Source organism: Podarcis muralis, chromosome 4 (genome assembly GCF_964188315.1).
Source record: "Podarcis muralis chromosome 4, rPodMur119.hap1.1, whole genome shotgun sequence".
NCBI classification, from domain to species: Eukaryota; Metazoa; Chordata; class Lepidosauria; order Squamata; family Lacertidae; genus Podarcis; species Podarcis muralis.
The window spans coordinates 24,656,266-24,668,705 of NC_135658.1; the positions used below are offsets into that span (position 1 = coordinate 24,656,266).

Here is a 12,440-nt window from a genome sequence, read left to right on the forward strand (position 1 = left end):
ATGGTGGACCAACCGGGGTGAGCATCCGATTGGTTGCTTTGGGAAGCAGCATGCTAGACTAGATAAACTTTTGGTCTGATCCAGACATTCCGGGCCGTATCTAATGCTGCCGTTCCACTAGCACAGCAGATTTCCAAGTCTGCAAAAGATCACCCCCCTCCTCTCCCCTGCAGCTCCTCCAGAGCAGTTTTGGGGACAGGCAGAGAGAGGAGTGGAAGGGGAAATCCCACATGATCGGAACTCTTCCCCCCCCCCCCCCCACTGTCAGATACAACCCACTGTCTTTAAATCTTCCTCTGATTTAGGTTGCAATCGTATATTGGCTTACCTGGAAATAAGCCTCATTGAACTCAGTGAGGCTACTTCTGAGCAGCCATGTGCCACGTTGCACTGTTAATTGATAGCACAGTGCACTTCACTTTATGTCTTCAAAAAATGACATCTTTAGTCTGGAATAAATGGATTCAGATAGTGGAAGACAAGTTGCCGCTTAGTCAAATAGACACCAACATTTCTAGACAATAAAGTGGTTGAATGTGATTTAAATATATGAGAAAAGCAAACATGTACTTAAGAAATAGCAGATAAAGCAGTTTTACACTGCACATTAGGCTTTGATCCAGACAAAGTCGGTTGCGCTTAGGTCCTGTTGAGATCGATGAGGCTAGCTGCAACTAACAAGACCAATGGATTTCAAAGGTACTTAAGCACAATCAACTTTCTGTGGTACAGGGCCTAATTTTTCATTTTGGACATTTTTTTTTATGCTGGAAATCAAACAGAAGCCAATTCCCATTTGTGAAAATGACCAGAGTCAATACAAATTGTATATCTTTATACAATAAAAAGATAAAACTAAAGAGCTAAGTGCACTGCCACATTAATTTGAAATACATAGGTTATTTTTAAAATCTTCAGGTGTGCACTGTAGTTTTAGTCTTTCAATTTCACTGTTTATTACTTTTGCCAAATACATTTTACAACAGCAGACCCCCCAAAAAATCTCTTTTTAGGTTGAGATTGTAATCTGCTGCTTATTTTACTCACTCCACTGAAATCAAGTGTTTCTGCCTCTTTTTAGCTCAGTTGTGCCCTCACTATTTCCCCTAACTAGCTCAAAAATATTTAGCCACCTAAAATGCACAGTCCTAGTTCATCCTACAATTTTGTTCACAATAAGCATAAAATACTGGAACGGTTTCTTTGCTTTTCTGGGTTAAAAGCCAAAGTGTGCCATATCTTAAGATGTGTGTGCTTTACGTTCTTGTTCTTGCATTTATAGTTTCAGAAGTAATTTCAAGAAAGGTAACCAAAGGTTTAAAAATACATAGATTTAAAATGTGTCTTCATGGTTTGGAAACACTTGTGTAGAATTTCAAGCTTGACACTTCCTCACAGATTAAGAGCCAAAAAGAAAAGAATGGAAATAAATGAAAAAATGAACACTTCAGTCTACAGCAGGGGGTCAGTACAGACCCATTAGAAACTGACAATTTGTGAAGAGCAGAAAGCTGCCTTAAATTAACTGAAGACACCTAAACCTGCTTTTGTTTTAATTGTGGCTCTTTGACCACGAAGGGGAAAGATGATCTGCAGTTACCTTCAGGGCTGACCCTATCATTAGGCAGAGTGAGGCAACAGCCTCAGGTGGCTGATGCTGAGGAGCAGCAGGGCCTTCTATTGGAGGTCAGAGATGTGTGTGCCACACAGTCTTTCCTGCATCCCTTAAACTAGTTTGCTGCCCTAAGATGTTGGGGAGGATGCTATCCCATTGGCACCATTTTAGTAAGATTCAACTGCTAGTCTAGTCAACTTCTGTATGTAGAGTGGGAGATGGGCACCATCTTGTCCTTTGCCTCAGGCAGCAAAATGGCTTGGACTGGCTCTGGTGAGCTTCAGGTTTATGGAAGTGAGGTGAACAGGAGGAAGAAACCCTCTTACTGGAACTAAATGTGAGCCTGTGAAAGGAACTGGAACTGGGATGAGGGGCAGAATGAGATGACAGATGACGACAAGGACTAAGCATTGCTTGTTGGGATATGTGATTACAACAGCACGTTCTCATTTGCTGCTAGCACCTATAATCTACGAAGGCCTCTTTTCCTCTCACGTGATCTGGCTGCTATTGGTCCCTTGGCCGGTGGGCTGCGCTTTTGCCACCCCCAACCTATTAGAAAACGTTGATGTTTGTCCCGCCCCCGCCCTCACCACCACTACAACCCACAGAGTGCAAGAACTGCAAGCTTCAAAGTTTGGGATCTTGGCCTCCCCTATCCCCTTGTCCTGGGGTTAAGCCTCCCTACCCCCCAGAATAGTTCCCCTTTACACTTTGCTACCTTCATCTTCTTATTCCTCCCGGCGTAGGGGATCCAGTTACACGGTCAAGTCATCAGACCTGGCTCTGCTGCTGCTCGATTTACTAGCCCTGCTCAAGCGACGTGTGTCTATGAGCAGCGGTGGGTCGTGCATCTCCACCAAGGTGCAGGCAGCTGACATAGAGGACCCTTCCTCTTCCCCTTCTCCATCCCACTTGCTGCCGCTTCCCCCACTCAGGCTGGTACTCAGGCTGCTGCTGTTGGCGGCAGCCACAGGCGACAGAGAAGGTGGAGGCGGCGGGTGCTCTCTGGGCTCCCCTTGCTCCGGGTGAGGTTGTCGGAGGCTACTGGGGGTGGAGGAGGCAGCTGAGCTGGAGCCTGCGAGTTTCCTCTGCTGCTCGACGGCCAAATTGGCCCAGTTGTGCTCATCAGCCAGCGCTTGGCTACTGAAGTAGGAGTTGTTGACGGGCGAAGGTGAAGGGATAGACGATGTGGTTGCGACTGGGGTGGAGACTGCCGTGTGCCTGAGGGCTTTGTGCCTGTCCTCGCCGGCCAAAGGACCCCCTGGGTAGCCAGTCAGAGAGGTTGCAACAGAGGCCGGCTGTGGCCTGGAGGTAACGTCCGCGTAGTGTGGCAACCCAGCTTGCTGATAAACCAGCGGGGTGATGGTACGAGTTTCAGGCATGGTGATGGAGGTTGCGGTTGGTGGTGCTGCAGGTACCGGCAAGGCTGCGTGGGAGGCAGGTTTGGAGTCCTCCACTTCTGAGGCTGGCGTGACGGGGGTGAAGGCGGGTGCTGCATGGCTGCGTCTACTGGTCATGCCCTGCTTGAATTTTTTCCATCCCAAGTGGTACATCTCAAACATGTTGAGGAGCAGAGAGAGGCAGGCCACCGCCAGCATGAAGATGATGAAGATGGTCTTCTCCGTGGGCCGCGAAATGAAACAATCTACAATGTTCGGGCAGGGCCAGCGGCCACAACGGTAGAGTGGCTTCAACTCAAAACCGTAAAGGAAGTACTGGCCCAAGATAAAGGCTATTTCAAAGAGAGTTTTGAAGATAATGTTGAAAACGTAGGTGCGCAACAGGGCACCTGCCATGCGAATCCTGCCATGCTCATCGCGGACAGGTAGTTTCTCCTCTTTCTGCTTTGGCGGCTGCTTGTCGTTGCTGCCGCTGCTGTTCTCGCCGCTGCCAACTTCCGCTTTTGATCCTTGCAGGAGGCAGCTTGCTTCCCTGCCGTTTCCGGTTTTCCTAATCTCTTCTTCCTTCTCTTTTTTCTTTTCCTCCATGCGCACAATGTGGAGCACGTGACCCAGGTAGATGAGGGTCGGAGTGGAGACAAAGATGATCTGCAGCACCCAGAAGCGGATGTGGGAGATGGGGAAGGCTTCGTCATAGCAGACGTTCTCACAACCAGGTTGCTGGGTGTTGCATGTAAAATCTGATTGTTCATCTCCCCAGACCTCCTCAGCAGCCGCCCCCAGCACCAATATCCTGAAGATAAACAGTACCGTCAGCCAAACTTTGCCAATAACTGTGGAGTGCTCTTGCGCATTCTCTAATAGTCTCCCCAGAAAGTTCCAGTCACCCATTGTTTCAGCTCTCTAACCTACAATAAGAACATTATGGCAGCATTATTACCAAAAATAAAATAAAAAATCCCTGAGAAACTGGTAAGCAATCCCCCCTCAAACCACACTCAGGCATTTCTGTGCAAGGCAGTGTTTTCACAATAATGCATTATTATCGTCAGTAAGAGTGGGAACATATAATCTAGGATATTAGGCTGATTTGTAGCTTTTGATTACAAAGGGACCGTACCACAGAAAATAGGTAAACATATAACGAAGGGCAAATTATCACTCATAGTAGCTCAGGAGGTGGGTGGTAGTTGGAAATCACTACGGCTGAACCTTCACATATAAAAATAACTCTGTAAAAATGCTTTACACAAAAAAACACGTTTAAAAATATATATTGAATTTGCAATTAGCTCACCATCGCCATCTAGTGTCACATTTGTATACTGCACTTAAAACGTTATATTTGCAGGTGTACAGCTGACTCCTATGTACACAGTAACTAATATGGGCCTGGAGTGCACAGACAGACACATTTTATCAGAGTGATCTTAACAGGACAATTCTCAGTATCAAATAATTTTAACTTGAGTGCATCTCCCTGCCCCCCCCCCCCCCGACTAGTAGTCAGTAGTACATTCCAGAAACATTTTTACCATGTGGTCAGCTGTATGTCTAGATGGAAGTCTTTTGGGAACTAAGGCTGGAGCTCTTCACAGAATTACATCTTTGAACTTTCACATGAGCCCTTCAGGCCTCCCGATTAGACTCCCTGGAACACATGAGCTAATTGTGGGCTATACTCAGAATGGTGTTTCGCTAACAGTAGATTCTGTGCTCAATTCAACAATTTGTCTCAAGAAGGGCCTGCAATAACAGGTTGCTGTGTAGAGCAGTGGTTTTCAACCAGTGTGCCGTGGCACCCTGGGGTGCCTTGAATGGCGGTCAGGGGTGCTGTGGGCAACACTGCCCTCTGTCCCTCTTTCCTTCCTTCCCTCCTCAGATGCCCTCTGGCATCTCTGCCTCCCAAAGGCTTGCACAGCTGTTTGTTGCAGCAGCCCTGGCTACAAGCTCCCGAGGCAAATGCTGCCTCTGGGGCTGGTCAGGGGGTGCTGGTTGCCAGGAGCTGAGGTGGCCTCGGAGTAAGCAAGCAAGCAGGCGAGGGAGCCTAGCCAGCCAGTCCACCAGCCCTTGTTGTTGGGAATGGACAGACAAGTCCCAGGGGTAGTGTGAGGAGGCACCTCTATTTGGGGCATGGGAGGCAGCTCTGAGACCAGGGGTGGCATCAGCAGCTGCCCAGAGGACTCTCAAGGAGAGGAGAGAGGAGGCTGAGGGAACACTTCGCAAGGGAGGGTGTTCAAAAAGGGGTGAGGGGCTGCCAGCTCTGCAGGCAAGGGGAGACATAACTGGGCTCCTGAGCCCCACAGGGGTGCCGCAGAAAGAATGTAGTTGGTCAAGGGAGCTGTGAACTCAAAATAATAATAATAATAATTTATTATTTATACCCCGCCCATCTGGCTGAGTTTCCCCAGCCACTCTGGATTGAAAACCTCTGGTATAGAGTTTTCAAGGTTCCAGCCAACCAGCTGTATGCCCATTTCCAGAATACTCCATTCCACTAGCCCTATATTTCTGTTTCCCACCCCAACAGTCAGCCAGCTTTCCATTGGCACTGAAAATGTAGCATCCTTATTTAGCTGGGGGGGGGGGTCTCTTCCCACTGCAGATTTCTTTTAAGTTGGGTAGTGGGTTGTTGTTGTTGTTTGTAGTTCTGCAAACTTTCGTGTTCCTCCAATCCCCTTGTGTAGTTTTGGCTGCATGAGCTAAATGAGCTCACTATCAGTATACAGGATTACTATTGCAGCAAAAATGGTGATCAGCACAATATGTCTGTAAATCTTTAGATGATGCCCACTTCGTTCCATCTGTGCATGAGTTACCTATATCACAGATGTCTCAGATATAAAGGCTGCTCTTCTCTTGACGTGGAAAACACTTCATTTGCTTTCAGTTCCAATTTCCAGCAGTAGACATTCCTGCTTCTCTGTTGGCCCCCAAAGTCAGTCCTGAGTGCTGGGGGACCCAGTGCTGGTCAGAGCTGATGGGAGCTGCCCTTGTAGGTTGGCAAGAACCTGCAGCAGCAGCAAAGGGACAATGGAGGACCCTCCTTTGCTTAAGCTGCTCACACAACAGCATATAAATAATAGCACAAAACATACACATAGATATGATGAGCCCGTTCACATTTCTTTGTTACTTTATATTCTAGGAAACCGCTGACTAGCTTCAGCTTTTTTTAAATGTATATTTATTTATCTATCTATCACATTTGCACCTTATCCTTCCTTCACTGAGCACAGAGCAGGGTCCACAATGTTAGCCAATTTTATCTTTGCCACAGTCTTGTGAAGTAAGCTGGACTGAGAGATAGTTGAGGTGCGCAAATGAGTTCTCTGAGTGAGCAAGGATTTGAGCCTTGTCTTCCTAGTCCAATACTGTGTGTGTGTGTGTGTGTGTGTGTGTGTGTGTGTGTGTACACTGTAAAAACACACACATGTGGAATCAGTACACTGGGATCGCCTGCTAACCGCTCGGATCTCCTGCTCTGACTGCAGCTAGCCGAAATGCTTTCCTTGTGGGAAGGTTGCAATGCGCACAAACATCCAAGCCTAACTTCCAGGTTTGTCAACCTGGTGCCCTCCAGTGTGATCCAAAACATTGGGAGGCCAGCACCTTGATGAATTGCTGGCATCCTCTGCTTCTGTTTCAGCTGAACCATGATCACAAAACGGTCAGGTTTAAACAGGGGAAAGCTTATGTGGATATCACACCTGGAGGGGTTATATCATAGCTGACTCTTGACAGTAGTCAGAGCAGCTTGAATTGTCAACTGATTAAATAGAAATACATTTATGTATTGCAGAATGCCATTGAGGGTTGAAGATCCTGAGAGGAATAGCTACAAGAAAGCTCACAACTTGATAAGCAAAAGCTACCACTTGTTGTTAATTTATCTATTTCATAACATTTATACACCGTCTGATTGTGAAAATAATAATCCTCAAAGCATTTTACAAAAAGATAAAATAATATTTTTTAAAAATACGAGACTTTAAAACATACAAAGAGTTAAAATACTATAACACATTAAAATGCATATCAGGATTTCTAAGCATCTGGATAAGCTTGCCTAAACTAGAATGTTTTTAAGAGGGATGTTTTAAATATTTTCTTTTTTCATAACTCTGGAAATAGGGGATTTTAAAATATTCCTCACTAAAGAGTGCATCAGAGGCAAAATAAAAACCCCCAAACATAAACAAAGTTCCAGGCCCCTCAGTTCTGCAGGCAATCCTGGTTTGAAAGGTGTATTTGTAGTAATTTCAGCAGAACACTGCTTCAACTATTTATTATTGTTAAGAGAGAAATCATATCAATCTCATTCAAATTACATAAACGGGAAAGAAAAGCCATTCTTCAGTTTCATTATCATAGCATTTGTCATAGAGAAGAGGAAGCTGGCTCAGAACAAACTGCGCTCCAGGAGTACTTTGTCTTTGCTTATTATAATCCCTAATATTTAATTGGGGAATGTAAAAAACAACAACCCTGCAATTAAAGCTTCACTTTAGGAATCAATTAGGCAATCAAAGCTTTATTAATTTTACATGTATTAAATGACAGTACTTTCTTTGGAAGAAATCTACAACAATGTATATATTATTCTTTTAAACGTTTAAAGGCATTTAGTCAAATCAGGGTTTGTCTCCAAATACATTAAATTATTGTTTTGAGCTCTGAAATGAGCTTGAACATATACCTCATACTAATGTTTAACAGCACAATCCTAACCATGTCTACTTAGAAGTAAGTCGTATTGAATTTTGTGGGGCTTACTTCCAGGTAAACGGGGTTAGGATTGCAGCATTAATGCCAGTGGCACAATCTGTATCGGTTCCATGACACTTGTTCAGTCATTATTCCCTCTCTATAACGTCCAGGAAGCAGGATCGGAACAAAAACAGGCGCAATCTGACCAAATGTCCTTCAGCATCTTCTCTCAGATCCCCTCCAGCAAATCTAACTGATTCCTCCTCCTCGGAAGGAACAAAGTGGTTCTTTTGGTAGTGACTGGCTTCAATTCAAAACGAATTCTATATAGAGATGGAGAAAATATGTGACTCTGCAGATGCTTTTGGACTTCCTCCAAGCCAGGGGTAATGGGATTTGTAGTCCATCTATATCTGGAGGACCACAGGTTCTCCAGTTCTGGTGCAATGGAAATCTCAGAGCTTATAGGGGAAAGACCACCGGACACCAGCGGCTAATTAGACCTCCTCCGTGTGCATCTTCTTGTAACAGTATCAAGAGTCTCTATGAAGTTAGAGATGGTGGATGACCCACTCCTTTCTAGAATTCAGCCTGTTTGTTCTCATGAGCCCTTGGTGAGAGCTGCCACCAACACCTTCAGGGGCTTAGTTTCGGGAGGAGAAAGACGCGTGCTGGTTCCAAGGTCCGAAATATTTAAATATATTTAGATTGTGGTTCAAACTCACAGGGGCAGCCTCCTCTGAAGTCCTGCCAAAGTGAAATTTAAACCAATCTAAACTGATTCGATTTCACTGACTCCGCCAAACCAAACCATCTTATAGTATTTTAAAATGGGCGGTGGATTCGGGTTACTTAAGAGCCAAATTATTAATAGTCAAAACGTTATTATTTCATCTTGTTGTATTTAGCGTCAAGTGCTGGAGAGACGATTGAAAACATCGATTCCCTGGCTCCCTCCAACCAACGCCTTAAAAGTATACAAACTCGTCCTATCTTAATCGGGAATTAGAAAATCGGATTTCACAAATATTCCGCACCAAGGAGTATTCAAGACACCGGGGAAAGTGGGCGGGGGAGCGGCAATTTAACTTATGCTGGGAAAGGAAACTCGCAAGTCATGCGCAGGCGGATCCACGCATGTTTACAGTACTTCAGAGTAAGCCCCACGGAGTCAAGGGGCTCGACGAGGAGACAATCCCAAACACGCTCCTTTGCAAGAACGGCCACCGCTTGCGTGGAACTTGCTGCCAAGTAGATGCGTTTAGGATCGCACGCAATCATTTTGCACCTTGGCATCAGCATCTCGCGGTGCTCTGATTGTTTCGTTAGAGGGAAGATGCGCTGCATCCAACGGAGCTCATGACACCAACCTAATAACCTCGACTTTTGCATACTCTGAAATAAGCCCGACGGATTTTTTACTGGGGCTTTTTCACTTAGTAAAGTGTGCGGAGGATTGTCCCGCAAGGCACGCCAGGAATTAAGGATTTACCTCCCGAGGAACCGAGACCTCACGACTAGCTGAATTCCTGGCATTTCTCGGGTGCCCCTGAGAACATGGTTCCTGTTCCCACAAACATTGACACGCGGTTCCAAGACGTTCTCACGTTTCCCTACATTACACTGAGCGCCGATGGGGTGCACATTTGGTTTGCAACTTCGGCTCACGTGAACAAGGCTTCTAAATTCTAATTGTTAATTTAAAAAAAATAATGTGCCGATTCTAATTGCAAGTTCGTTTCCTAGCGATACTTCAAACGCCTCCCGTTGGTTAAAAGGTCAATATTATAGACTTTCCCACTGCATTTTAGCAATAATTTTGGGATGACACTGGTTTGGAGTAGGGGGTGCGATCAGGCGGACGATAGGATTCTGGAGGAAAATTAACTCCCAGTCCTGTGTAATCTCGGAATATTCCCTGCTATTTCACACCCGTGTATAAAACTGCAAAGCAACTCGATTTCCCCTGCCCGATCTGCTGAACTGTCCACGCAATCCTATATTTGTGAAGCAAGACCTGCTGCGTTCCGTGGTACTTATCCCGAAGTAAATGGGTCCAGGATTGCAGCGAAGCCCGTGAACCAGCAAAAACTCTGAACCACGGTGCCACGATTTACCTCTACGGTGCCCTTTTCTTGCAAACTCGGAGCAACAAGACAAGCCTCGCTCCTCATCCTCCGGTCTACCTTTCACACGATCCGAAGAATCCACTACCCTGTTTGGGCTTCGAGTCTGCTCGGGTATCTCTGACCTTAGGAAGCCTCTTTCCGTGGCATCTTATCCTCTGCCAACTAGTCGCAAATAAGCGAAGCAAATTAATTAGCAGGGTTTAATCTGGGTTCATCCTGCAGAGGGTAGACTCCGGTTTCGTACATATTCATACGACTTATTTCCGGGTGGACAATTCTATTATTTCCGAATTCATGTTGAGCAGGACTGAGCTCTCGGCGCGACTACTACGGGCAACACCTTAAAGTAACGGAAACGCTTTACCGTCTGCCCTTGCACTGATAAACAATACGCCATCCTGAAGAGCATTCAGCACGTCCACTAAATAAAAAGTGCACATTTTAAAGGAAACGGTAAGTCGCAGTTAAAAATCAGAATTCCATGCCAGACTTGAATTTAAAAATTATGGTGCACCTTGTCTCCCCCCCTTAAATTCATAATAAGAATAAATTAATTTACTACTACTACCAGTGTCCAGGCACAGAACAATAGGACAAGACGCAGCTCTCTGCCTCGAGGAACTTACATTTCGAAATCTTACAAATTTCTACTGTGAGGAAAACAATAAAGGGGGCCAAGAAGGAAAACTTCTTGACCCTGGAAAACTCTTCTCACATGTTGCGTTTCGTTCGCTATATACTTTTAAGCAAGGCAAAGCAGAAAAACCCCCTCGATATTCCCCAGGTTGTCATTATCACACCAAGGGGAGCAAATTACACAACTTTGGACCAAAGCATCACTACTGCTATGCAACCCGCCGCCTGCCAATATATGTGTGTGACAGATAAACACACACACTGCCTTGTAACTATAGGAATTGTTTCTTAGACCGCAGTGTTACAAAAATGTCAATATTATCGATGCGGTATTCATTTAGTCATGTACGATTTCTTAATCAAATAAAACACAGCAAAGCAAGCACCTGTCTTATCTAGTGGTTAAAGAAGCGACTGTCAGTGCAAAACACACACACACACACACACACACACACACACACACACACACACAAAGATCTAAAGCACTTAAGCGCTTGCAAACAAAACAAAGAAGAAACGAAGAGCAGCTTTAATAAATCAAACAGGAAAAGGGTAGAAATCAAATCCTCTCCCCTTACCCACCCACCCCCATGAGCTACGGGAGAAGGCTGAACCGCGCCTGCCTTGGAGGCGACCCGAGCGCATCTCCTAACCCCAAAGCAGGCGCAGCGCAGGAGCTTCCAGCCGCAGAGCGCGCGCTCCCCGAGCTGCCACACACACACCATGCTCGCAACGGAGACCCTTATTATAAGCAGCCGAGTACACATTTGCGCCTCCAAAAGTGGGACAACACTCCCCCCCTCCATTTGCAGCAGCAGAGGGAAGAAGTCCACGTTGCTAGTCCTCAAGGAGGTGGCCAGGCCAGGCTGCACTTCGGAGCGGCCTTCGCTGCAGCGGAGGCTGCGGCGCGGAGCAGGTCCCTTCCCTTCCCCGCCCCGGTCTCCCGCACCCGCGGGCGCCCTCCTTCTCCCCCTCTGCCCCGCGGCGCTTACCCCAAACTCTTGAGCGCAGCCGGCGGGCCAAGCTCACCAAAGTCCTTCTCGGCACATGGGAGTCAAAGGGCAGCCTGGCTCGAGGGAAGAGAGGAAGAAGAGCCAGAAGGGGAGGGAAGAAGGGGGAAAGGCAGAAGTCCTGTTATTCTCTCTCTCTCTTCCCCCCTCCCCCTAAAAAATATTTAATAATAAGAATAACGAAGACAATAATAATAATAAGGATAAAATAAAAAAGAACGCTTAAAAAAAGGGTGGGAAATCTGTCCGGTGTGGAAGTTTAATGGCGCTTGGTAACGTGGGGCTCCCAGAGAGAGGGAGAGAGACCAGGGTCTCCCCCTCAGCCATCGCCGCTGTCACGTCGGATGAGCAAGGCCTGGCTGAAACCGCCAAGTTAGCGCCGGGGGAGAGGCTGGGCCCCGGCCAAGCCACGCCTCTCCGCCGGCCCAAGCGCGGCCCTTGGGGGCGCGGGGCGGGCGAGGCGTCGCTCGGCAGGACTAGGCCTCGGTGGCTCCCGCCAAAGAGGAGCAGGCCCGCGGTTTCAGGGCTGCGTCTGGAGCAGGGGGGCAAGGGAGGGCTAGGTTTCGTGTCTGTGAGGGGAAGGGATTCCGCGGTTTTAAGTTTTTCTGTAGGTTTATTTCATTTTATAGCATTTATTTATTGAGCTAGTTATTGCATTTCTGTGGGGTGTTTATGGAAGGGTGTGGGACCTCTGGTGTGGGGCACCTGCAGAGGTAGTTTGCCCATCTTTTGGTGCCCCCTCTGCCACTTGGCTGTCACCTGTGGCTCCTAGAAGCTGTCAGCATGTAACAGCGGTGACACTCTGGAAAGCGGCTTTGGCTGGGTGGCTAAACCAGGCTCAAAACCCTCAGGGAGTTAGGGACTTCCCCTGTGTGTGGCTCTGGTGGATTGAGCGGATGAGACCAATGGCGGGTCTCATAGTCAAGAAGGCGGTTTT

At 46.8% G+C, this 12,440-nt stretch overlaps 1 protein-coding gene across 1 annotated transcript; it reads right to left on the minus strand.

Moving 5' to 3' along the window:
- Positions 1–252: 252 nt before the first annotated feature.
- On the minus strand, positions 253–11,923 carry GJA3 (gap junction protein alpha 3). The gene is made up of 2 exons (XM_028726286.2): positions 11,486–11,923; positions 253–3,926 (listed from the first exon to the last, which is right to left on the minus strand). The coding sequence occupies exon 2, from the start codon at positions 3,907–3,909 to the stop codon at positions 2,374–2,376; it is 1,536 nt and encodes a 511-aa protein (XP_028582119.2). The 5' UTR covers positions 3,910–3,926; positions 11,486–11,923; the 3' UTR covers positions 253–2,373.
- Between the last annotated feature and the right edge of the window lie 517 nt (positions 11,924–12,440).